Source organism: Alternaria alternata (assembly GCF_001642055.1).
Source record: "Alternaria alternata strain SRC1lrK2f unplaced genomic scaffold CC77scaffold_13, whole genome shotgun sequence".
In the NCBI taxonomy this organism is placed as follows: Eukaryota; Fungi; Ascomycota; class Dothideomycetes; order Pleosporales; family Pleosporaceae; genus Alternaria; species Alternaria alternata.
Window position 1 is genome coordinate 291,356 of NW_017306202.1, and position 23,801 is coordinate 315,156.

Below are 23,801 nucleotides of genomic sequence, written 5' to 3' on the forward strand. Positions count from 1 at the left end.
GATCTGCTCGAACCGACGTATCATCATGATAGAGTAGCCGAGTAACGAAGCATGGTGTGATTCTAGTTGATGCAGAAAGTTTTCTACGAAGCACACGCTGCGCGAGCATGTCTCTGCAGGTCCCGACGCGCTATCACGTGGAACCACTCTCCGCCCCACCTTGGCTCGTGCGGACTGATGCCTGGAGGACGTCACAGCCAATGGCGGCAACGCATCCTCTAACAACATCGCGCGAGCCATGCCGCAATCGCATCAAGGGATGGCAGCTAAAGACTGCGCCTCCGGCACAATCACTTGATTTCTTCTTCCCTCTTCTCTCTGTTGCAGTATCACCATGGCCGAAACAGGAACACGGTCAAACGCGGAAGAGGTCGCGCACGATGACCTCTGCCCTGTAAGCATATCACGCAACCACGCGTGCCCCTGCTAACAGATAACAGATCTGCCAGCTACTCCTCTTTACGCCCGTCAAAACTCAGTGCAACCATCTGCTATGTGCGTCATGCATGGCACAGTGGTCCGACGCCTCCAATACAAATCGCATCGAACATTCAAGCTGGGACGTGAACCTCGCAGACTTCGACCCAAATTATGATCCCACGTATGACCTTGAAGCAAACTGTCCCATGTGCAGGACTCGCACCACTGCGGCCCCGGATAACGCGCTGGCGAGGCAGTTGGAACACAAGTATCCCGTCACATATGCCGAGAGACGGGTAGAGGAGGAAGAGGACAGGGGATCGCGCATCGGGCGTGATGGTTTTGAGGGTGTCATGATCCTCATAGGCAACAAGCACAGGCTTATCAGGAACCCCGGCGATGACAATGAGCACGACTGGACGTTTTTTGTGCGTACATCGAGACCGGACTTGATCAAGGAAGTACACATCCATCTGGTACGTTCCCGAGTCCTGTTCCAGTCAAGACAAGGCTCGGCATTCAATATCACGATGCCAAGGTCTCCCCGCACAGAGCGTCTAGTAAGCCCAAGGGGAGTTCGACAGGATCTCGGGAAGGATCAAACGGGCGCATGACTTGGAGACACTTGCGCATCGACCACTTTACCTATCACTGTAGCGCTGACAAATTTCTAGCACCCTACGTTTCGGCGAAACCACGTCATCCTCCGAAAGCCGCCTTATGAGTTCAAAGCTCGGGGCTGGGGAACCTTCGTCATTCGCACCGAGATCGTTCTAAAGCAACCATATAATTGGATCATCGATAACGCTGGCACCAGGCAACAGGCACTTGAGCTCGAGTGGGAACTTGACTTCGAAGGCAGAGGCAGACAGGGCCGCGTGCGAGCGAAGGTCAACAAAGCCAATGTGGAAGCCAGTCAGACCGGTCGTACTTTGCGGGCAAGGCGTCCACCCCCAGCTGACCCTGATCCGGATGAGGATGATGAATTAGACGACGACGACTATCAGGCAGCTGAGGACGACGAAGATGACGACGAAAGCTCATCGGACGAGGACTTTGAGGAAGGCACTAGTGACTACGTTGAGCCGTCCAGAAGATAGCAATCAGAGGCACCAGACAATCTCTAGCGCGGCCTTCGTTTCGACTATCAACTTATGTTTGTCTTTGTCTCAATTTAGCCAGCTCGGTGGCAACCCTCTTCTAGCAGTCCATCGGGGCTGCGTGTACATGTGCGCTGGGGTGAATCCACCAAGTGATTCAGATGTGCTGAAACTATGCAGGCCTCTACAAAATGCGGCTTGTTCATAATCGCCGGAACACCCGTCATGAGTAAGCGCGTGCAGTCACATGGGGAAACAGACATGTATCTCTGTCAGGGAGGATGTAGTCTTCTGGCCAAGCGTTGTTCGCTCGTTTCAGCACTTGCGCTGGCACAAATTTCCATTTCAAGAACTCGCAGGCCAACCGCAGGTATTGGCGTGCTGCTGCAAGCAAGATACGCATTCCTTGGCAAGAGTAAGCACGATCGGAATTCAGATAGCGTTTGGCGAATACAAAGGTGTGCTCAGCCTGGACCGCAGCATCTTGCGAGACCGCAGACTGTCCGCTGAGCTTATCTGAAAGCTTGGCAGCGAATGCTGGTTCGGTCATCGTTGGCAAGCATCCTAGAAGATCGGCACAACTTACTGCCCCTGCACCGATCACACCGACAACGTGGTTCGCCTTACAGATTCGAGATACACAAAGTCGTGCCGCTCAACGCTGACCATGCAGCACATCTGCACGGCTCACGGCATACGACACTTCCCTACCAACAGCAAGCGACCTCCATGTCGTGCAGATTTAAGAATACCCTTCGGATTGTACCGCTTGTTCTGACATGCATGTGCGTCTATTCAGGCCTGCCCGTTGGTTCATGCCGCGGTTTCCGTCGTCTACGCCTCACTGGTGTTGTGTCTGGAAATGTGTGGTTACTACCCTGGCAGTTCCCCGGGCACACAAGTCTAACCGATCGCTCGGTACAGATGATTTGTTTAAGCTTCCTAACAACAATTTTATGGCCAAATTCACGATGTTTCGGGGGCGAAGGCTCACCACATACAGTGGTAAGACTACTACGATCCACTGTCGACGACGGACCGACGCGTGCTTGGCAGATACAGCACTGTTCTAGGGCAGCTTCGCTGATAGCTGGCGTTTAATATATATCTTGTGTGGGATAGCTGCCTTTTATCTAGCTTTCCCATCAGTTTAATTGCATCACTAACGAAGTTCATTCCGTCTCTTTCGTTTGTTTCATCATGGACCTCGCACGTTATTTCAGTTTACGGCGGAAGACTACCGACAGTCACGGCAGTGCGCATACAGGACACAGGAACAGGCGGACTTACCTGCCCCTCCTCGCAAATCCCATCAACGAGGATGTCCTCGAAGTAGTGACGAACAATTCCACAGACCTAGAAAAGACCAATACTCACACCAGCACGTTCGACAGTTCGAATGATACGACCACACTTGCCGGAAACGGCAGGACAAGCCGCGGAAACATCATCATTTACAAGCAACATACAGAGGCTAGCACGATAGAGCTTTTCTACGACCTCTTTTTCGTTGCCAACCTTGCATACTTCACGGCTATGCATCAACACACTGATGCAGAGTGTACGCATGTTTGTCCAAACCTTGATGCAGTAACTAACACTCTATCAGCACTCATTAACTACCTCAAACTTTTCACTCTGATGTGGTTTACTTGGCTGAGCGTCACACTATTCGACGTGCGGTTCAGTATCGACTGTGTGTGGAATCGGTTTCACAAAGCCATACAGTTCGGCATCTTCACTGGCTTTGTGTATGCCGGTCCGGTCTTCGACAAGTACAGCACCAGTGGCGTTGAGAAGTCATACCGGAACTTTGCCATTGTACTCGTCATCGGTAGAATTGCGATCGCTGTACAATACGCTGTGGTTATGTGGCAGGGTCGCATGTTCCGTCAGACGTTGATTCCTTTAGGTCTGAGCGCTGGCGTGCATGCCGCGGCAGCAATAGGCTATGCCATCACTATGGTTGTCTTTCCTAGGGGTCGTGTTGGTCTTGAAGAGCAACTCGCATGGCAAGTAGACTTCTTTCAATTCGGCTGCTCAGACTAACAAAGTACGCAGGGTGATCATATCCATTGTTGAAGGTCTTCTAATCTTTCTCATCGCTATGATATGGCGGATCATCAGTTTCAAGTATACCCATCTAACGGAGCGGTTACAACTGCTTACCCTCATCATCATCGGAGAAGGAATCATCGGGATGGTGAAGAGCGTAGCATGCATTACGAAAGGTCAGACGAGCAATAACATGAGTGAGATCGGAACCGTCATTGCAGCTGTGCTTCTCTTGGTATGTTGCCACATATGAGTCATTCGGGGAACGCTGCTAATCAAGCTCATAGTACCTTTTGTGGATGCTGTATTTCGACCAGCTTTCTCACGATCGCTTCGGAACTCTACGACAACAAGTGTGGGCTCTCTTACATTATCCGTTGCACTCAGCAATTCTCTTATGTGTCGAAGGCAACACGTCGCTGATCGTATGGAACTCTGCCGTCCAAGCTCTCAGATGGATATGGTCCTTAAAGCCAAACGATTATTCCAAACCGGCGGATGGCTACTCTAACACCACTAGCTATATTGACTACCTCAATCAGAGCATGATTGTAGTCAACGGTAGATTCAAGAGCAAATACTGGAACACAACATACAACTGGAACACCAACTTCACTGCTATCGAGAACTACACTGCAACGTATGGATTCAAATCGGACGAGTGGAACAACCGCACCGGCGACGTCGTTCGTTACATGTTCGACAGGGCGCAAGTCTTTGTGTATGAGGCACATGCCGATTCTCTAGCAAAACTCAACGCTGTGACATCAACTACGACGAGTCCACGAGTCAAGCTGGACGCGGTATCTGATGTTTTCAACACCACTACAATGCAGTTCTTCATTGGTGCTGGCTGTGTATTGCTGGTATTGGCCATCATGTATTGGTTCAACAAGATACACAAGACGAAATACGAATTCGGCGAGATCATCAACAGAGTCGTCGTTGGCTTCACGCTCATCATTCTGGGAGTGTCTACTGTCATTGCCGACAAGACAACCAACGGTTTCAAGTTCAAAGGGAGCCATTGGATAATCCCAATAGTGGTGCTGTTCTTCGCTGGTGGTAAGTAGCTCCATTCGCTGTCAATGAGGAAGGGTTGTATGCTAATCTCCTTCCTAGTACTGTTCCTTGATAATATCCTCTTAGTTGTCACACACTACACGAGCCGCCATCCACGCCACTCACATCACCGTGATGTCTCGTGGGGTAACAGATCTCTGGCCGGCGACAGCGATAACGAAACTGGTGGCCTCATATCAAAGTATCCTAGCCGCGCACCAAGCCCCGGTGGCATGCCCAAGAGCGCACCTCGTAGCAGAGGCCATACACCAGCGCCTTCTTTGAACAGAGTCCACACCGCATATACGCCATACTCAGACTCGCCGCCCCAGCCACGCGACTTCGCTGCAGGCCCATCAAATGGCAAGACTAGGGTGCCGAGTCATAGTCCTGGTCCAGCTTTTGGGAGTGATGTTACTCTTCGAGACGAAGGGAACTACAATGGACGAGGCAAAGGCAGAGCTAACATGGGAGACTTTTCGTACGAGAACACGCCTACCAGTGCTTTGCCTGACGGTCAAGGACTCGGCATCGGCATTGCGGTCCATCGAGCTAGCACTCCAAGCCTCTACAGCGATGCCGACAAGAACGGTAATTTGAGCAGAAAACCAAGCAAGAACAATTTGAAGGAGAAGGCCAGTTGGAAGAGCTTGGGTGTCATGAATGAACATGACTATGAGGGTAAAGGGTATGGTGATGCAGGATTGCAAGAACCGACACGCGCAAGGACGGTCAGTTTTGGGGATCATGGAAATTCTATTTGATCGCTTGTAGACAAAGCATACGTTGCGCATTTTGGGCGGATGGTTTGAAGTTTTAGCGCGCATTCTGTCGGTGTTTTGTTTTGTTCTTTCAACATTCGGCTCCAGTGCCTAGATGCCTGGGCCAATGCAGCCTGGACGGCTTCACGATTGTTTTTGAATAGAAAGCGTAGACAGGTGACCACCTTGAGATTCACCATTTCCATGCGATCGAGGCTTTCGGTCGTAAAGCTCGTAACTCTTCCCCAATCATTTCGTTCCATCTCTTCCTAGTGTCACGAAGCTTTCCCAGCCTCGTTACCTCTAAAAACTATCACATCACGTGCACTAATTCATCTCATTAGGTACTCACCTTCCTCTCCCATCGTAAATCCAATCTCCACATCTGAGTTCCTAACCAGCCACAGGCACGCTTTCTGCCCGGGCACCAATCACAATTTCAGGTCAAAAGCTAGCGTCGCAAGGCTGCAGATGCGGGGCAACCCTTAATGCTTACTGCGCCCCTCTCTTCAGGCACCCAGTGCAATCCTACTTGCTGCGGCGCAGTGCGGATCAGGGCGCAGACTTCGTAAGACCCAGACTACGTCGTTGTAAGCATCATCATCACCATCCTACCTTTTTCTCACCTTCTTGTAACACGACACCTCAAGGCGGAACAGTCATTGTTGTACGAGCACGTCTGGATACGAGTATCGTTGTTGCACTCAGCTCGGCCTACGAATCGTGGTACCGGTACTGGAAGAGCGGTAAAGCCTGTGCGAAGAGGGGCTTGGCAGGGTTCTTCGTACGCCGGGTTTACGAGGATACGGACGCGAGGAGCCGAGGTAGAACTGCCAACGATTTTTCCAAACGTACAATCTCGACAAAACGATTTTACTGGCAACTGCAGGACTTCCAGGAAAGCTAGCGATAAGGCAAAAGACGGATTGCGCATTCCTGTGAAGTTTGGTGTGCTCGGGTACGCAGATCGCGGAGCTAGGGGGCTCGGAGAAGACGTCGTCTTAGTGCGTAAGACACGACGAGAGGAGGCGCAGACATTTGAGTTTCGTATCGGAACAGCCATCAAGTTGAACTCGCGGACAAGAAGAGAAGGAAGAGAGACGTGTTGCTTCGATTGCGTCACTGCGCTTCGTCAACACATCGGCAACCGAAGGAAGGGTGGCCCTCACCAAGGACAGCAACAACATCAATAACAAAACCAACAACGTGGATTTCGGGAGACAATATCGACCTACTTCATTGAATTTCGTATAAGAGAGCCTCTTGTCGCTAGGAATTGGTATCGCCGTGTCGACATTTTTACCGCCTCCTTACCATTATTCTTCCTCGAGCATCATCACTACGCCTGCCAAACTTTAGCTATACCACCAAACCGACCGCCATGCTGCTAACAATGTCAACAACCCACCCGCGCACGGATGACTTCCTAAGTCTACTCTCACACTGGCATGTCCACAAGGCCGAATCAACATTCCTCAAGCGCTTCAGTATGCGGTGCCTAGAAGTCGTCGCGCTGGCGGTAGTCATGCTCTTTGTTCCATTTACGATGCAACACGTTGTCCAAGGCTTGGATGAGATCTACGAGCTATTGGGTCGAAGAGCACGATCACCATACGCGGTAGCCTCGTGGACGAGCATCGCTCTAGCCGCCGTCATGCTGCTAGGCTGGCATGTATGGCTTGGTCGATTGAGTTACAGAACGATTCTAGAAGCAGCATCGATACCGATGGAGGATACAACCATTACACCTGCAGAAGGGGAAGTATTTGAAGAGAGAAAGTCGCAAGAGATACGGATTTCATGGGGTCGTGTACTGAGTCGTATCGTCATACCTTGTCTACTCCTAATATTGGGTTCGCACTTCATCCTCCAAATCATCACACGTATCAGGGATCCGAGACCACGTATTACACTCAATACAGTCGACATGCAAGAAGCTATAGGGCAGTTGTATGGGTTTCGATGATGCACCCCGTATGTCGAGGCAAGAACTCGGAGTGGCAAAGTTGCGGGTAGTGAAGATGAAGAAAGAAGCACGAAGTCCAGAATCGGGCCATATAAAGGACACATACGAATTGAAAGAAGGGTCTACCCGAACGACAACCCGGCGATTGAAGAACGATCGACACTACACAGGCAAGAGACGACGCGACGACGTGTTAAAGCGGTGGTCTTTACCCCAGAATTTCTTCGGCTCAACTCCGGTCCCGTCCATCCCGTCCAGGGTCCCGCCTTCTCCGCACGATGACGTATTCGACGCCAGCCTTTGATTCCCTCCTACCTCAGACTTGACCTCTATATGCATTGCGTCCAATCTGCTGTGCGACAAGTAATATGGCTCGTTGGGCCTCCAGCCAACATCTTGGCAATGGTGCACGGGGTCAGTTTCGAGAACAAGGGCAATCGGCCCGTCTCTTCATGGAGAAATGGCGAGAAGGGCCGGCTAGGCATGCGCTCTAGCTGCCGTCTTTGGTGAGAGAGCGTGGACAGTGCTGGTAAACCTAGGCGAATGTGATATGGTCAGATAGCAACGGGACATGTGGGTCGGTGTTACGGAGTTATGTGACGTCCATTCGTGGAGACAAGACCGTGGGGCTTGCATTATACTTGTTGTCGAACAGGTGGAAGGTTTTGCCAAAACATATTCATGTATACAAGTGCCGTTACCAATATGTATAGTATTAGGTGTGCAAACACTGAAGCTATTGTCACGTCCATTGACTCTCTTGTCTTCTGGATAAGTTGGTAAAGTAATGCCGGAAACAGCCTACTTCTAGCCTCGTGAAATCTGTTTCCTGAACGTGAAGAAACATATGTTTGAACTGTACTTGCCCTTTGAACAAAGCGAGTCCAGAAATCTTCTTAACTTACCAACAATCATCTGATGCCACCTAATTGCGATATCGTGTAAAGCCTCTCTACCAGAATACGATCAGATTCTTTATGCTAGAGACATTGCACCTACTAACAACACTACCGCTGTCACTGCTACTGTCAACACATCTTTGAGGATAGCATGACAGTACTGGCGAGCCTAGATAGTTGACGTACATCAGATCACCCATGGAAACATTCCGAGCCGCAACTGTACCATAAGCAGCCTGTGGTAGCGTATTGTGACTTCTTAGTGGTACCCATCCACAGAATGGCAGTCTGGCTCGGACAGCGCCGTGTCAAAAATGTATACTGTACCATGGTTAAGCACATATGGTGCGTCTCACGAAGATAACTACCATCGCTCATGCCAATTCGATATTGAGGTGTTTATCTGCCGAGTAAGGAGTAGGCAGTGCTGCGGTTTTACAGTAGAGATGCTTTCCGACGGGAAAGATCATACTGTTCAATCTGGTGGACATGATGATTAGTAGGCTGAGTCTGTATATTACCCTTTTCTGCTAATTTGTCCAGTTCAATTTCGGTGTAGATACTGGAGCGTGAGTGTCCAAGCATTGTATGGCGGTTCCGCAATCTTAGATGGAGCTTGGGCTTCAGCCATCTTCTCGAAAATACACCAATATGTTCAGCTCACGATGTGGACAATGCGGGGAAAGATGGAGCCGTCTTATCATCCTGGTCGACGAGCACATGCGTTATCAATTGCGGAGAAGGTCCTGCAAGGTACGGACATCTAGCCAAAACCACAAAGTGCAGCATGAATAGTGCGTTACCGACGGTAGATAGAGGCTCCAATGCAAACGTGCGGAGCTGTGGTGGGCGTGGGATTATAGTGCGCCACGAGCGGGACCGGGATATTGGCGACGGGATCAATTGGCCGTTTCGGGACGTCGAGAGCGATCGTATATACTGCGCACCGACGCCTGTGAAGCTGAAGATGGCCTGAAACGCTCTCTTTCCTTGGTAGAAGGTCCGAGATAAGTGCAGCGGTATTATAGCGTTGGTGGCACGGTCGCAGATGCGTACACAAGCCACAAAGCGAGCGAATCGTTGACTCTCTGCCTCAAGAATTCCAGCCTCTCTGACGAGCTTATGGCAGGGGTTCGTGTAGCAGCACCGGAAGCCTGATGATAAGGCAAGTGAGACATCTCGCATGGCGCCCTACTAACAACGATGACCTGTAGGCTCGAGGCATCCAGAAACAGCCGGAGACCTTGGCCCAACACCGGAAGCAGGCGGCTGCATACAAGTGTGGGTGGATTGATACTGTTTGATAGTGGCGCACAAGGGGGCTGGGCGAGGCGAGTCGAGGCAGACATGGTCGTGGGCTGTGTCTGGTGGAAGTAGCAGTAGCGCAACAGTGGCAGTGAGTCGCGCGGAATGCATTGCCGAGCCTCCTAATAAGTGCTCTCTGATGCCACGTTAGGGTTCGGGCGACTTCCCAAAAGCCAGGCGGATGGACCGCAGTCTACAGGTGTTTTGTTCCAATAAACGTACGTATGCGAAATGTCGATCGTCGTTGAGGGATGGTCTCAGCCGTGCCTTGGCAGGTCAAAAGCCGTCAGTGTGCTGAACCATACGACACTAGGCAAGCTGGTGCGTGACGGCAGATGCATCACCAGCGTTGCTACGAACATGGTAGCGTTGTCGCATAGGAAATCTCTTAAGACTGTGTCGCATTGGAATTGTCGTCTCAGTAGTGTCGCGTAGGCCATTAGGAAGGATGCTGCAATATATTAATCACAATCGAAAATCCATGGTACATTGTCGCTTGGGTATCCTTTTTTTGGCCTCGCTGTTTGTCGCATAGGTATAGCGGAGGTCGGGAATCATTCGCAAGCTGCCATATCTCGATGTTCGCAGAATGAATGGGTATAGTATTTATGTAAGAGCGCAGCCAGTGTTCATAGGCTTCTGGCGATAGAAAATCTATCCAATGGCGTTAGATCATGACAGAATATCTCTGCTATACAGGTTTCGCTGATTCGCTAAAAGCAATTCAAACAGCACGCTTGTCCACGGGGACGTTACGCTTCAGTCCGATAAGTTGCAACATCTCAGTCCAGAAGCCGACAGGTGGTGTGATGAAGGAGGCCTCGTAGGCATCGATGAGAGGAGCATCCCAGACAAGGTCAACCTCATGTGGCTTCAGCCACTTGGTCCTCTTAAAGAGTTTCCAGAAGATGAACAGGATCGGGGCAACGCCAACCATGGTGTAGTATGTGAAGAAAGACTCAAGGGTGAAGTTGCCGGGCTTGAAGGTGCTGTAACCATACACAAAGACAACGCAAATCTCGAAGCAGAGCGCAATCCAGGTACCATATGGCTGGAAGTAACCGCAGTAAGGGAGCGTCTTTCGGTCGAGGCCTTGAACTTTGCAAGCCTTGTAGAAAGCAAGGTAGGTGCCGCACATGACGATGTAGTTAATGACACCACCAGCAGTGATGATGTTGGTGAGCCAGGTCAGGACTTTGGCGGAGTCGTCCGACAATTGCAGGAAAGACAAGAACGGGAAGATCATGACTACACAGAAGCAGTAGATCGGAACACCGTTCTTGGTGCACTTGCGCAGGATCTTGGGGGCACGGCCCTCAATAGCAAGCGAGTACAGACTGCGAGTCGCGCAGTAAGTGTACGTGTTACCCGCAGAGAAGATACTCGTGATCAAGAGGGCGTTCACAAGGTGGGGAAGGCCGCCGATGTTGAGATTCTTCATAGCAATGACGTAGGGAGAGGCAGCAGCACTGCTCTCACCAGCTGCCAAGACGCTGACAAGCTCTGGGTCGTTGTATGCCAAAACGATGCCGACGCAAAGAGCACCAAGGATGAAGAAGGCACCAAATCGGAAGTACACAGTCTTGAACGCGGTCTTGATGTACGCGCGAGGACGCTTAGCCTCACCGGAGACCATGGAGATGTACTCGGGACCAACGATACAGAAGGACGCAGCCCAAAGAGAACCTAGGAAGCCTTCGAAACGTCCAAGATCGCTGCTGCCGGGCATTGGGCCAGGGTCGCGCCAGTGTCGGAAGCCATAGGCATCCTTCTGAGGGTTACCTCCAACCATGGTGACGAAGGTGAAGCAGTAGAGAATCAGGATCAGCAGGACCTTGCCTCCAGAGAGCCAAAATTCTGCCTCACCGTATGCCTTTACAGCCAAGATGTTGCAAGCACTAGAAATAATTAGTTTCTGTCCTCTATGTATGTAGTACATCGCCCTCAAGGCTAATCGGTAGTTCTTACGCATATAGAACGATGACGGCCGCACAGACAGCAGCGACTGGTATGTCATCTCTCCAGTATCGCAGCACAATGTTGAGAGCTGTGATTTCGAAAGGAATCAGCAGAGCTTCGTAGAAGAAGAAGTTCCAGCCGGCCATGAAGCCTAGGGACTCATCGACCCAGTGTCCGGCCATTCGAATGAAACCTCCGGACACGGGCATGAAACTGGCCATTTCAGCCATGGCGTTGTTCACGAGAGCGATGATGCAAGAGTATCCAGTGTATGCGAGGAGTATACCGAGGGGACCACCCTTGTTGAGAGCACCTCCAATGGACACAAAGAGAGCAGTTCCAATAGAACCACCAATCGCAATGAGTTGGATTTGACGGTTACCAAGATGACGCTGCAAGTCGTCGGAGTTGTCGGTCACTTGGCCATGTTGGATATCGTCACCAGGATAAGTCTCGCGGACGAACTCTCCAGAATATTTCTTGTCCTCGGCCATGGTTGCAATGGGGATTGTCGCTTTAGGCAAAGGGTAAGTTGTCGCAAGGGAGTAATGTCGCGTATGGAAAGTCGCTTCAGGTATTGGGATTTGTCGCTCTGGAGTCGACGCTGGGGGGGGGGAGGGATCGACTATCAGTCGCGTGGGGGAGCAGCTAAAGCTACAACAAGATGAGTTGCACTGGATGCCAGTGAACAGAAGGAAGGCTACAACGTGGTAGAGGAAGTGAGATTGCCCTTATCGAAACCAGGACCCTTGGGGTGAAAGGCAGGGTACTTATACGAGAGACAGGCGCGGCACACCCAGTCTGCCCTGCCTGTGGATCCTCTCGGTGGTGAGCGCTGCGATGCGACTACGACTCGAAAGCGGTTTGGTGGGACGCTAGGCGGACGGCGAAGACTAACTGATTGCGGCGTAGTAAATGTACCGCGATTCTGGGCATGGGATTCGACGGCACAGAGTTTTCAACCCACCCCGGCTGTAGCGACCCCGCTCGTTTTGTGGCACGCGAATGGGGATGCGCCATCCCTCGTTAGCGGCGTGGACGGCGCCACCCTACTGAGCCGGGGTGGGTGACAAGACGGGCTCAGCGAAGCAGCGCAAACGTCTTGTTTGCCCATGGGCAGGCGCGCCTGGGTCAGGTTCTGGGGCGGGCGACCAGGGCCCAGGTCCTCCGCCATTTCAAGACAGTTAAGGGAACGTAATCCAGCGCGGCGGGCTTTGCTAAGTTGGCGGGCTTCCGGTGCTGGCGAGTGGCTGCATGAGAGGCGTGTGAAGGCAACGCAGCCTCAGACGCGAGCACCAGCTAGCGAGCCATTTGTCACACCAGGCTCTTGGGAATCCGGGGTCTGGTACGATTACTTCTGGCGTGGCGCTTTGCGGCTGATAGAGCCTCGCATCTTTTGTGAGAAAGAGGTCGTCTGATGCCGCCAGCTACATGTGTCTAGGGGAGCCGCATAACGAAGCCTCTGGACCGGGGCTCGGCTGATAGCAAGGAACAACGCCACGGTGCTTGATTCGTGCCTTGCGCGCGTTGAGAGATTGGCATTGCGGGAGACCAAGCCTTGTACAAATGAAATGACGGCATCGCGCGTGAGAAGTACCGCCCTGAAGCCGGCATGTTGTACTGTGCGAACAGTATGTGCTATGGGTCGGTCCTTCTCCCTTCTGCCACGGAAATTCGATACGATAAAGAATTGATCGCCATCTCTTGAGATATGCTCCTGCATGGATAGTAATCGTTCAAAGCCCTTCGCGTCGCCTTGTAGTTGCAATTCGAAAAAACTGCCTGCATATCAGTTGCCCACGGGTGGCTTGGAAGATCCGCAGCAGGTGTAGTAGCGAATCCTAGGAGCCGATTCTGCGGAATGCTCATACTGGTCAACTCGAAAGGAATAGCGCTCAGCCTCTCACCTCAGCGTCCGGTTGTTTTTTGCCTAAAAGCGCTGGGTCCTCGGCATCGCCCGATTGTGGGCTGAGCGGCAATCGCGTTCATTGTGTCTACATTGCAGCCCTAATTATTCGCCGTGTTGTAGGAGGGGGGCCTTTTTGGATGCGTTATCAGAGGGCAAGAGGTGAGGTGAAGAATGGGAGTAACGGTAGCAGCATAGAAATCTTCCTTCCGATTCCGGCTCCGGCTCATCGTCGGTTCGTCGCACCTGCTTGCCCTCTGCCGATTTTCCAAGGACGAAGCGACGATACATGGCAGACATTTGCAAGCAGCCACCGAGCAAAGAAGTGCAACTCATCGAGTCTACCAGGCGTCGCACAGCGCACAAGACGGAATCGATTACCTTTTTCCATACGTACGATTGTTCTTGGGGCGTATCTAGCAGCGTGAGCGTTGCTGTCACAGACACGACTCGCAAGGTGTTACTGTCGGAATCACATTGTTCTTCGTTCTCGATCTCAGGCACGTTGTGGCGGATCAATCGATGATGGCTGCCGCGTGTACATTCCCTCTTCGCTAAGCCCTACAATGCTCAGATCTAGGTCACCATCGCCGCCTGCAAGCGTTTTAGCACAACACCATGGCAATGCTCACAGCTTTTCCGCGGCAACACTGCATTCTGGTCTCGACCGTCGTGCTGGTCGCTATTTGCACACAAGCAATATGGAAACTAGTCACGCTTCCACGTTAGCAATCTTTAATCGTAGTCATTCCTTATCAGCTCCAGAATAGTGGAGTTCTCCGTTCATGGCCCACACTCCCTTGCTTCCGCTGTTCCGAGACACTTCTGGACGGACCCTGAATCCAGGGCAAGGGAGATCATATTCGCGCGGCGATCGCTGTTCGCTGCGGACAGCTTGCGATGCAGCCAATACATACCATTACGCTCACTCGGGCACTCTGGACACGCATTTATTGGGGATTATACTGGCCCTCTCTTGTTCCTACCGCTCAGGGAACATGTCGTCATCGGCTGTATGAGCCAGGGTTTAAAACAGATCTTGTAATCTTGACCACGCCCCCAACCACGATCTTGACTCTTTTTCCTTGTTTACAAAGTGCTGGTGGAAGACGTTTCGAACGACGAGTTGCCTCGCAATGCCATCATCCAGAGCCTGCGTTGGTGCTTAACAGGAGTTTCGTATCAACGCGCCCCACTCCTGTTGCCTGCCCCGCGCCACGACATCGTGCTTTCCGCATACAAGCGTTGTGTGTTAGCAACTCCTGTACTTAGCTCTCGGGCGCTTTCCGTCAGCCGTCTCAGCCTCACGGGCTCAGCCACCCAGGTCCTTCTTGCAGCCTGAACAAGTCGTGTCTTATTCTTTACGAGTACAAAAATCACGCGCGTCCTTATCGTCGTTATCCCCGCTCTCTCGTCTTGTGCCCGGCATCTCCTCACTTCTTCATCTTTACAAATTCCTGTCCTCCAGCTGTGATACGTGCCCTCACGCGCGTCCTGACATCCTCGTAACATATCCCACCTACAAAAAGGCTCCACGTCACTAAGGTCGCATCGTCAAGACTGTTGTACGACCCATCTTGCATTGAAATACACGGTGAGTATCTGAAGAGAATATTGCTCTAGATCCGTGCCATTACAAAAGTCCGTTCTTGATCCTGCAATTTTCGTAAAATCGCAAATGCTAACACGTCCTTTGAACGCAAAGGACATCAAGCATCATGTGTCGTTGTAAGTGTCTCTGTTCAAATCGCATGTGAGACATGCACTGACTTCGTATACCTACACCAAGGGTTTGCATACATTTCTCCTACGGAACCATGTCTGCTGTCAGACGTTCTCATCACGCCAGACAACAGCATCAGCAAGCAATGCTCCGAGCACTATCTGCCGCATCTACTGCCCCATAATGAAGAAAAGGACCTGGATGACTCACCCGATGAGTTGATGCGGATGCGCAACTCTTTACTGAATATGGACGGACTCGGAATTGCTTGTACGTGTCATATCGTATCCCTGTACCATCATATGGCTTTCTTGATGTACAACATCATAATACACGTGTATTTGGTAGTCACAAGAATCAAGGCGAGGTACCTCCGGAAAGCCCAAGGCCTGGAGTCCCAGAAAAGACAGCGCTACAAGAACACTCAGGTCCCGGAAATCTGCTAACACACCCAGGGTACACGACAGCGACCTCGTCCTACGTTAAGAATGTCACAGGTCCTCGTCCCGCCCTCTATAAATCCCAATCGCCGCCGATCAACGACTTCAACTTCAAGTCTCTCTGCTACAACACCGAATCACAATGCGTCTTCGCACACATCCGCGCCACAAGCGGCTCCGTCGTAACGCAAGTAAACAGCCACCCCTTCGTCTTCGGTCGCCACGTCTTCATGCACAATGGTGTCATCTCAAACTTTTCCTCTATTCGCCGAGAAATGACGTCCCTCCTCTCCTTCGACGCATACTGCAACGTACTTGGTAGCACAGATTCTGAGCACGCTGCCGCTCTCTACATCACAAATCTTACAAACAGTGGTGGTAAAGAAAGCTGGGAGAAAGCATATCCCCTGAAGAAAATGCATGAAGCCATGCAAAAGACCGTCATTCAAATTCTCACACTCCAAAAGAACCTACTCGGTGAAGCTAACACACCAAATTCCTTGAATCTCTGTACCACCGATGGTACGAAGATGCTCGCTATCCGTTTTCGGAACCATATCTCACAGCAGCCACCGAGTCTGTACTGGTCAGAGTTCGCGGGCCGCACCCTGAATACAAAGTACCCTGGTAACCCAGACAATAAGGATGGTGGGAGCGCGGATGCGGGCACAGAGATTGGGGAAGCAGGCATGATGGGTAAACATACTATTATCGCGTCTGAGCCCACAACATATGATGAGAAAGAATGGCACCTGATCAAGAGAAATTGCGCACTTATGGTGGACGAAGATGGCATCGAGCGCGAAGAGGAGCTTCAATATGACGAGGGTTTGAACGCGAGAGATCCAAAGTTTGATGACAGAGTTGGGTCAAGCAAATAGCAATAATTACTGACGAATGTTTGGTCATATGCTTTGGGGGGATCCCTAGTGTTTCTAGTTCTGGTTCACCTATTTACGTCTGTGTAATGCTCTCCAGACTTGTGTGACCTCACTTCAGTGCGATTCTCATGTGTAGCGATTGGCGTGTTGTGGGCTTCCGCTCTTACCAGTGCTAGTACGACGAACCATGGCCATGTGAGATAATAGATATTGTGTTGTATTATTATTGGTAAACTTACAAGGGTATCCGAGTGCGCGCGTGTGAAGTATGTCGCTGGAGACTGAATTGCCACGGAGACACAGCTCCTGCTCATGTCGAGCCTTCGAACATGTTAAATGCACACATACTCGTCCCAATCATCACCGATATCCGCCATCCCACGGTATACCATCCGGCCGGAGTCCCATCGCCTCTTTCTGCTCCATCTGCTTCCTCAACTCGGCTTCTCGTCTCGCATCCTCCACATACCGTATCCTTTCCCTTCTAGCCTTCTCTTTCAACTCTCCAAAAGGATCGAATCGCTCGCTCTCTGGATTCTTGAAGGGATTTTGCTGCCAACTTCCGCGATCCGTAAGCGTCGTACTTCTAGGTCGGTTGTTTAGTACATCGTACGCTTTGTTGAGGGGTGGATCAGCAAACGGATTTGGCGTTGGTGGTACACGGGTTGAGCGCTCGGTAGAAACGGTTTCGGGGCGGGAGTATGGGCCTGGACCGAATAGTGTATTGCTGCGGTCGGTGGATCGGGTCAAATGACCGTTTCCGCCAGCACCGTCGCCGCCATTGAGACGCGCGAAGATCGAAGATGCGGTACCTACGTGTGCGGTCTCTGGAGGTGGGATGGAGGCGGGTGCGTAAGGATTGGAGGATTCGAATGATGGATCCGCATCGATATAACTGTGCTTACGTTTGCGGCGCTTGATGAAAACTACTCCAGCGACAAGCAGCGCTAATGCACCTACTCAGTTATTAGCAATGGAATAGTAGCAACTAGAATGGTGGTGACGAACCAAGTACACCCAACACTATTGCTGCAATCATGGCGTCTTTTGTCATGATAGGCTCTTGTTCTCGTTGTGGAAGCCTTTGGGGGACACTACTCTCGCCGGAAAGTTCTGGCTCAGCTGTGTTCACAGGTGGCGGAGCTAGAGATACTGAAGCTATTGCCGAAGACAGCTCCGGAGGGTCTGTTGGTCTGACCTCCTTGATGATGGTTGACGTTATGGTAGGACGAACAGCAGTTGAGAGTGTGGACCCGGTAATCTGGGGTTGTGGTGCATCCTTTCCTGAAGATGGTCTGCCAAAGGTGAAGGAAGGCACAGCCGTAGCCGAACTTTTGTTTTCCGATAAAGAGGTTGGCATTGATATAGCGGCAGTTGAAGTAGCACCCGCAGTTGGAGTAGCACCCGCAGCTGAAGTAGCACCCACAGTTGAAGTAGCACTCAGGGTTGAAGTGGCATCCAGAGTTGCAGTAGATGCAGCTGTGGCACCGCTTTCAACCGGTGATGGTGGCTCGGCCTCGTCTTCGGATTCCGAATCCTCGCTCTCGGATATGTCACCGACTGTTGATGGGCTGCTGAATGGTGAATCTGGGCTCTCTGGGCCTTCTTCCTCTTCAGCTTCGGCAGCAGGCATCGTACTTGCAACAGGATCGACCTGACGAATGCGCTTTGGGAAGACCTTGACCGGGGATGGCCTTCGGAGTTGATAGCGTGCCATGATTGATGTAACAAAAGTTATTAGGTAGTAAATAAACTGAAATGCGCTCGCGCAAGTAACATCAACAAACTACAAGAGGGTAAAAAAAATGTCCCCAGGACTAAGAACCGAAATGAATGTATCCGGTCGACGGAGGAACGAAAATAGAGCCTGATTTCCTGAAGGAACGACAATCCACATCAATCAAGAAGTGGAAAAGAAAGTGAAGCAACGGAAGATGGAGACGCCAATGCTATCAATGTGGGATGACGGCTTGGGAGTTTGCCGTCAGGGTCACTAGTCTCAGTCGCATAACGTCTCCAAAGCGCGAATCAGTGGGTCAGCTCGGAGCTGCCTTGATCCCCAGCGCTGTGCGGAGTATGCCAGTGAAACGGCTCATCTGCTATTGGGCTGTCGAGTGTGTCCTTGAAACTAAGGCTCACCAACAGCCACAGCACACAGTGTGCGATCGTCAAGAAAAGGCATGAAACTGTTGACTTGAGCGATGCTAAGACGCGCTCGTGCCAGGAGTATTGCTTGCTCGAGTTCGTGGTTGGTTGCGGCGATTTTGTGAGACGTCTTGGCAGTTTGACCTGACGATGATGGATCGCGTTGTGCTTCAGCACCTCCACATGCGCGGCAGCGGCATATGGGTTGTTAGAGCCACACACCAGCCTTTTTGTGTAATTTGCGGATTAAGGCGGTGGCTCTAAAGATTAAAGCCATGACGCGCCGCGTAGGTCCAGCCGGCGCCGGAACTATCTGAAGACGCGTACAGCGGAGTTCAGTCCGGCGGCAGGGCCAGTCTAGATTGTTTGGCAAAAAAGTGCAGGAACCGTCGCGTTTAGCATCTCGATGGTAGGTATGGAAATCGACTGTCGCGATGAACAGTTGAAGGGTCAGATTACAGAGAAGAAGGAAGCCAAAAGTGGAGCAAACCCCGGTCGATAAGCGAGGTATTAGCATGACGCAGTCGCGGGTCACCGGCCTTCCGCATCAACAACGTCCGTCTCCTCAGGCAGCATCGCGAATCATCTACTGTCGCGTGCTCTCTTGTCCTCCGGCGCTGGAGTTAAAACCGATATTATGTCATAATCTGACTTAGGTATGGCGTCAGATGTCCACAGCAGAAAATCCCGCTCAGGCCTTCACTAGTCATCGGCAATCACGAAACTTGAGTAACGAAGCCGAGCGGGTGATGTTGCATATCGCACAGTCTATGAACGGTTCTAATTTTGGGTTCAGTTCAGACGAAAAGAAAGCACTCAGTCCTGTCTGCTCGACTGTCATATGGGTATCGCCCGGTCCATACTCTGGCCTAAGCACATCTCGTAGTATACACCCTTTTTAGCTAGCAAGTCCTGGTGTGTGCCGCTTTCCACAATCTTTCCCTTCGCAAAGACGATGATCATATCTGCGTCCTTGATTGTGCTGAGACGATGCGCTACCGCTATTGTTGTTCGGCCACTTTGCGCTTCTTCCAGCGCCGCCTGGACGACCCTCTCGGACTCGGTATCAAGCGCGGAAGTGGCTTCATCGAGAAGAAGCAGACGCGGCTCGCGGACCAGCGCTCTAGCGATAGCGATACGCTGACGTTGCCCGCCAGATAGTTGTGTGCCTCTACTGCCACACATCGTTGCAAACCCGTTTGGCAAAGACGCAACGAAGTCTGAAATGTTGGACTGTTTGGCTGCGGCTTCAACCTGAGTGTCAGTCACATCGCCTTCGACACCCATGGCGATGTTATCCCGGACTGATCCCTGGTACAGAACCGGCTCTTGCTGAACTAAAGAGACACCTCGGCGGTACTTGCGCGGACAAAGACCCATCAATGGAACGCCATCGCAGGTGATGCGTCCTGTAACGGGATCGTAGAACCTCTCGAGAAGCGAGACCATCGTCGACTTTCCACAGCCCGAAGCGCCGACAAGGGCAATAAATTGACCTGGTTGTACGTCAATATCGATACCTCCGAGAACCTTTGCGTGTGGCCGAGACTTGTAGGCAAAGTCAATGCCCTGCATCTCGACGTGTGCTGGACCCTTGTCCTTCTCGTCGTCGAACGGTGGTTTCGACGCGTCTTCCTGTACAGCAGGCTTCAATCTGCGCAGCCAAAAGATGTAATTTGCAGCAGTCGCCGACTTGGTCAGACTCGTGGTATACGAGAAAAAGGCAGCAGCAGCCTCTCCCGAGAAAATGACACCAATGAAGACTGTGAAGAACTGGGTAGTCGTGTACTCTCCCGTGCTGATCAGTTGACCGCCGTACCAAAAACCGAGAGCCATTGCCAGGAACGAGATGGATTGTGTGAGTGCATACCAGAACATGGTCCACACTAGAGCTTTGATGCCGTCTCTTGCAACGCCGCGTAATCGACCTTCGTAGCGTGCGAGGATCTGCCTTTCGAGCGCGAGACTAGAAACTGTGCGGATGGCGGAGACTGCTTCAGCAGCGAGACCAGCACTGCTGGCGAAACGTTTGCCGGTGAGATCCTCGAGCTTGAATTCAAGTCGGATCCTGAGGTACCCGGAGAACACGATCAAGGGCAAGGCTCCAAATACCACAACGAGACCTAGCTTCCAACCAACTACAATGGCAAGGATCGAGCTGGAAACGATGTTGACGACATTGATACAAATAAGCATCAAGTTGAAGCCCATCAAATCTCGCAAGCTATCAGGATAGGCCCCGAGCTTTGATGCTAAAGCGCCGCTCGCGTTATCCTGGTCATCGAAGAACGCCATATCCTGCTTGAGGACAAGGTCGAAAATTTCGCGTCTGAACTTTCTCGCGACAACCTGCGCTACGATGTTGCTGGTCCAGCCAACAACACTGTAGACGGTGAAGTTGCCAAGTGCCACGATAAAGAACATCAAGGAGTAGAAGTCACCTTGATCTACTGCTTCGTTTGAAGACAATTGAAAGGCTTCGACAACGCGAGAAAAGAGGATAGCCTGGGCAGGATACGTTGCTCCTGTCGCACTTTAGTAACAGGAAGGTCTAAGCGATATGGTAACATACCTCCGACTAGGGTTGCAACAGCCAAGATAATGAAACACTTCCAGAGATCACCTTGCTCCTTGAGGACTATGAAAGTACACTTCAGCAGGTTGTAGTTGATGTTGTCCTTTTCTGGCTTCTCCGCTTCTTGACCAATAGCCGATGCTCGAGTTTGTGTTCGGACTAGATCCACCTTTTCCGCAGTATGATCTTCATCTAGCTGCTCCTCTCCCTCTGTTTGCCCAAGATCTTGAGCCTTGACAAGACGGGCGTAGGCGCCATCTTCAGCAAGGAGCTCGTCGTGCGAACCTTGTTCAACCACAACTCCATGAGCCATGACTGCAATATTGTCGGCATTTCGGATGGTGGAAAGCTTATGAGCAATGACAATTGTAGTACGGCCTCGGGAGACCCGCTCAAGCGCTTGTTGTACGATCTTCTCTGCCTTTGGGTCGAGAGCACTAGTGGCTTCGTCTAGCAAGAGGACAGTCGGCTCTGAAACGATAGATCGTGCGATAGCTAAGCGCTGCTTTTGACCACCTGAGAGGTTCATAGCGCGCTCGCCGAGTTGTGTATCGTAACCCTATCTAACGTTAAGGAATTTTCTGTGAAAATGGGAGAAGCAACACAACAAACCTTGGGTAGTCGCTCAATAAACTCTTCAGCATAAGCATCCTTACAGGCCTTTTCTACGAGCGCTCGCTGCTCGCTTTCAGGCAGATTGGCCTTTTCGGTGCCGGACAATCCGAACGCAACATTCTCGTAGACAGTGCCGGAGAACAGTACTGGCTCTTGCTGTACCAACCGGATGTTCGTACGCAGCCAAGTCAGGTTGAGCTCCCGGATATCCGTACCATCGAGATATATGGTGCCGCTAGCCTGGTCGTACCAACGTTCTATCAAGCCAATGACCGTGGATTTTCCGCTACCGGAGGCTCCTACCAGCGCTGTAGTCTTACCAGCAGGTGCCAACAACGTCAAGTTCTTCAGGACTGTGATGTCGGGTCTAGCTGGATAGGAAAAACTGAGGCCGCGAATATCGACGACACCTTTACACGCATTTGGTATTTTGCCATCATCGCTCAAGGGGTCAATCTCAGACTTCCGGTCGATGGTCTTGAATAGCTCGTCGGCTGATGAAGCCGCCTTCGTCAAAGCAATGATTTGAGGTGCGATGGTTGTCATAGCAGTTGCTGCGACGATGACAGCGAGAATGACAGTGAAAACGTCGCCTGTTGAGCAATCAGTATCGTATGCTACATGACTTGGCGGGTTCATCCATTCCAGCTCCATCTCAGTCCCATCTGACGCATTACGTACCACTTTCTTTGACTTCACCCCTGGCAAACATGCGAATGCCTTGCCAGAAGGCCAATCCATAGCCTGCGTAGATGCAAAAGAATTCGGTAGAAAACATAACGGCATAGTTCGGGCACTTCTTCATGCCCACTTCTTGAGCATCGCCAAGAAGCTTGTCGTACTTGCGAGACAGCAATGGATGAAGCCAGAACGCATGAACTGTTCGCACTGTCGAGAAGACTTCTTCCGCAAGTTGTCCAGCTTTGGAGTAGATCGGTAGCAGTTGATTCTCGTTCTTGGTGTCAATACCTATGGAGACGCCAACCACGACAATGATTGTTGGAACAATACTTATCGTTATCAGAGTAAGCTTCCATTGTATGACAAAGGCGATGATGAATGCAGAGACGAAGGTCGATACACCTTGAATGATTAACGTGAGCTTCTCAGATATGCCATTGTTAACGTTGTTTCCGTTCGTCGTAGCCTGAGTTGTGACCGAGGCTGCTTCATCTGAGTCGAAGTACGCAATGTTCTGCCGAAGAATGTGTCGTATGAAGTCCAGTCTTAGCGCCTTAGTGGTCCGTATTGCCGCGATCGAGATGAAGGCCTTGAAACATAAGCATAAGTTTCAGCGATACGAATAGTTTACCACCTACCGAGTGTATGTAGACCAGCCCAAACTTTGCAATGAAGAGATACACAAAGTACAGACTATACTTGTCCACTTCTGAGCGGTATTGTGCCGGCTTAATCGAGCCCGTCGCAAATCCAGTAAATGTTGACACGAATTTCCCAAAGACCAGGTCCCTGTAAAATGAGAAGAATAGGTTAGTGTGTGTTTGTCAAGTGACCAAGGCTAAGCGCTGTAAGATTCCACAGCCCTTTATCTCCCTGTATGACAAACCTAGATGGCGTGCACGTATGACTTACATTAGTGGAAGTAAGGTTCCAGCGGCGATTGCTGCGATAAACGCAATGATGTTGAGCGCCCAACTAGTGCGATCTGCATATTTGAAGATGCGCTGACAACGTTATTTTCGGCGTTTCTCTAGTTCTGCCTAGCATGCTTACCACGTAGCCGCCCATACCTCCCTTTGGCTCCCCAACCGCGTCATCGCTCTTGTCTGTTGGTGTTGTACTTCTCTTGACGTCATCGCTTGTGCTCTGCCCAGGCGTATCAAGCAAATCCTTATCTGGCGACATATTTGATGTGAATGTTACATGCGGCGGGTAGGCAGACAGCAGTGCTCTACCCCGATATCTAAAGCCATCTCAATGAAGTTGAACATTGCGTCCGGACTTTGCAAAGCCCGGACCCGCGGTGAA

At 51.2% G+C, this 23,801-nt stretch overlaps 8 protein-coding genes across 8 annotated transcripts; 4 read left to right on the forward strand and 4 right to left on the reverse strand.

Moving 5' to 3' along the window:
* Window positions 1–334: 334 nt before the first annotated feature.
* On the forward strand, window positions 335–1,034 carry CC77DRAFT_938457 (hypothetical protein; the record flags this gene model as incomplete). The annotated part of the gene is made up of 2 exons (XM_018534611.1): window positions 335–394; window positions 480–1,034. The coding sequence occupies 2 exons, from the start codon at window positions 335–337 to the stop codon at window positions 1,032–1,034; spliced, it is 615 nt and encodes a 204-aa protein (XP_018384696.1).
* A 1,341-nt stretch (window positions 1,035–2,375) lies between these two features.
* CC77DRAFT_155741 (hypothetical protein) lies at window positions 2,376–5,690 on the forward strand. Its single transcript, XM_018530330.1, has 5 exons — window positions 2,376–3,081; window positions 3,130–3,532; window positions 3,582–3,810; window positions 3,863–4,640; window positions 4,698–5,690. The coding sequence occupies exons 1-5, from the start codon at window positions 2,721–2,723 to the stop codon at window positions 5,399–5,401; spliced, it is 2,475 nt and encodes an 824-aa protein (XP_018384697.1). The 5' UTR covers window positions 2,376–2,720; the 3' UTR covers window positions 5,402–5,690.
* A 17-nt stretch (window positions 5,691–5,707) lies between these two features.
* On the reverse strand, window positions 5,708–6,620 carry CC77DRAFT_155774 (hypothetical protein). Its single transcript, XM_018530332.1, has 2 exons — window positions 6,025–6,620; window positions 5,708–5,978 (listed from the first exon to the last, which is right to left on the reverse strand). Exons 1-2 carry the CDS (start codon window positions 6,459–6,461, stop codon window positions 5,951–5,953), a joined length of 465 nt encoding a protein of 154 aa, XP_018384698.1. The 5' UTR covers window positions 6,462–6,620; the 3' UTR covers window positions 5,708–5,950.
* On the forward strand, window positions 6,621–7,650 carry CC77DRAFT_155666 (hypothetical protein). Its single transcript, XM_018530329.1, has one exon. The coding sequence runs from the start codon at window positions 6,780–6,782 to the stop codon at window positions 7,362–7,364; it is 585 nt and encodes a 194-aa protein (XP_018384699.1). The 5' UTR covers window positions 6,621–6,779; the 3' UTR covers window positions 7,365–7,650.
* A 2,220-nt stretch (window positions 7,651–9,870) lies between these two features.
* CC77DRAFT_155770 (histidine permease) lies at window positions 9,871–12,253 on the reverse strand. The gene is made up of 2 exons (XM_018530331.1): window positions 11,537–12,253; window positions 9,871–11,466 (listed from the first exon to the last, which is right to left on the reverse strand). The coding sequence occupies exons 1-2, from the start codon at window positions 12,019–12,021 to the stop codon at window positions 10,293–10,295; spliced, it is 1,659 nt and encodes a 552-aa protein (XP_018384700.1). The 5' UTR covers window positions 12,022–12,253; the 3' UTR covers window positions 9,871–10,292.
* Window positions 12,254–15,151: 2,898 nt separating this feature from the next.
* CC77DRAFT_1032053 (N-terminal nucleophile aminohydrolase) lies at window positions 15,152–16,477 on the forward strand (the record flags this gene model as incomplete). Its single annotated transcript, XM_018526710.1, has 3 exons — window positions 15,152–15,161; window positions 15,223–15,426; window positions 15,612–16,477. The coding sequence occupies 3 exons, from the start codon at window positions 15,152–15,154 to the stop codon at window positions 16,475–16,477; spliced, it is 1,080 nt and encodes a 359-aa protein (XP_018384701.1).
* Window positions 16,478–16,837: 360 nt separating this feature from the next.
* Window positions 16,838–18,194, reverse strand: CC77DRAFT_991376 (hypothetical protein; the record flags this gene model as incomplete). Its single annotated transcript, XM_018536349.1, has 3 exons — window positions 16,838–17,436; window positions 17,486–17,761; window positions 17,810–18,194. 3 exons carry the CDS (start codon window positions 18,192–18,194, stop codon window positions 16,838–16,840), a joined length of 1,260 nt encoding a protein of 419 aa, XP_018384702.1.
* A 1,024-nt stretch (window positions 18,195–19,218) lies between these two features.
* CC77DRAFT_991379 (P-loop containing nucleoside triphosphate hydrolase protein) lies at window positions 19,219–23,678 on the reverse strand (the record flags this gene model as incomplete). Its single annotated transcript, XM_018536350.1, has 7 exons — window positions 19,219–21,147; window positions 21,195–21,756; window positions 21,810–22,405; window positions 22,494–23,082; window positions 23,132–23,282; window positions 23,406–23,497; window positions 23,547–23,678. 7 exons carry the CDS (start codon window positions 23,676–23,678, stop codon window positions 19,460–19,462), a joined length of 3,810 nt encoding a protein of 1,269 aa, XP_018384703.1. The 3' UTR covers window positions 19,219–19,459.
* Between the last annotated feature and the right edge of the window lie 123 nt (window positions 23,679–23,801).

What these genes read in the sequence shown, in the direction of transcription:
- CC77DRAFT_155774 (XM_018530332.1), bottom strand. Translation starts at nt 6,461, where the DNA reads ATGGCTGTTCCGATACGAAACTCAAATGTCTGCGCCTCCTCTCGTCGT. An exon ending in AGGTGTCGTGTTACAAGAAG is followed by an intron (nt 5,979 to 6,024) that starts GTGAGAAAAAGG and finishes ACAACGACGTAG; the next exon opens with TCTGGGTCTTACGAAGTCTG.
- CC77DRAFT_155741 (XM_018530330.1), top strand. Translation starts at nt 2,721, where the DNA reads ATGGACCTCGCACGTTATTTCAGTTTACGGCGGAAGACTACCGACAGT. An exon ending in TCAACACACTGATGCAGAGT is followed by an intron (nt 3,082 to 3,129) that starts GTACGCATGTTT and finishes ACACTCTATCAG; the next exon opens with CACTCATTAACTACCTCAAA. An exon ending in TTGCAGCTGTGCTTCTCTTG is followed by an intron (nt 3,811 to 3,862) that starts GTATGTTGCCAC and finishes TCAAGCTCATAG; the next exon opens with TACCTTTTGTGGATGCTGTA.
- CC77DRAFT_155770 (XM_018530331.1), bottom strand. Translation starts at nt 12,021, where the DNA reads ATGGCCGAGGACAAGAAATATTCTGGAGAGTTCGTCCGCGAGACTTAT. An exon ending in GCCGTCATCGTTCTATATGC is followed by an intron (nt 11,467 to 11,536) that starts GTAAGAACTACC and finishes AATTATTTCTAG; the next exon opens with TGCTTGCAACATCTTGGCTG.
- CC77DRAFT_155666 (XM_018530329.1), top strand. Translation starts at nt 6,780, where the DNA reads ATGCTGCTAACAATGTCAACAACCCACCCGCGCACGGATGACTTCCTA.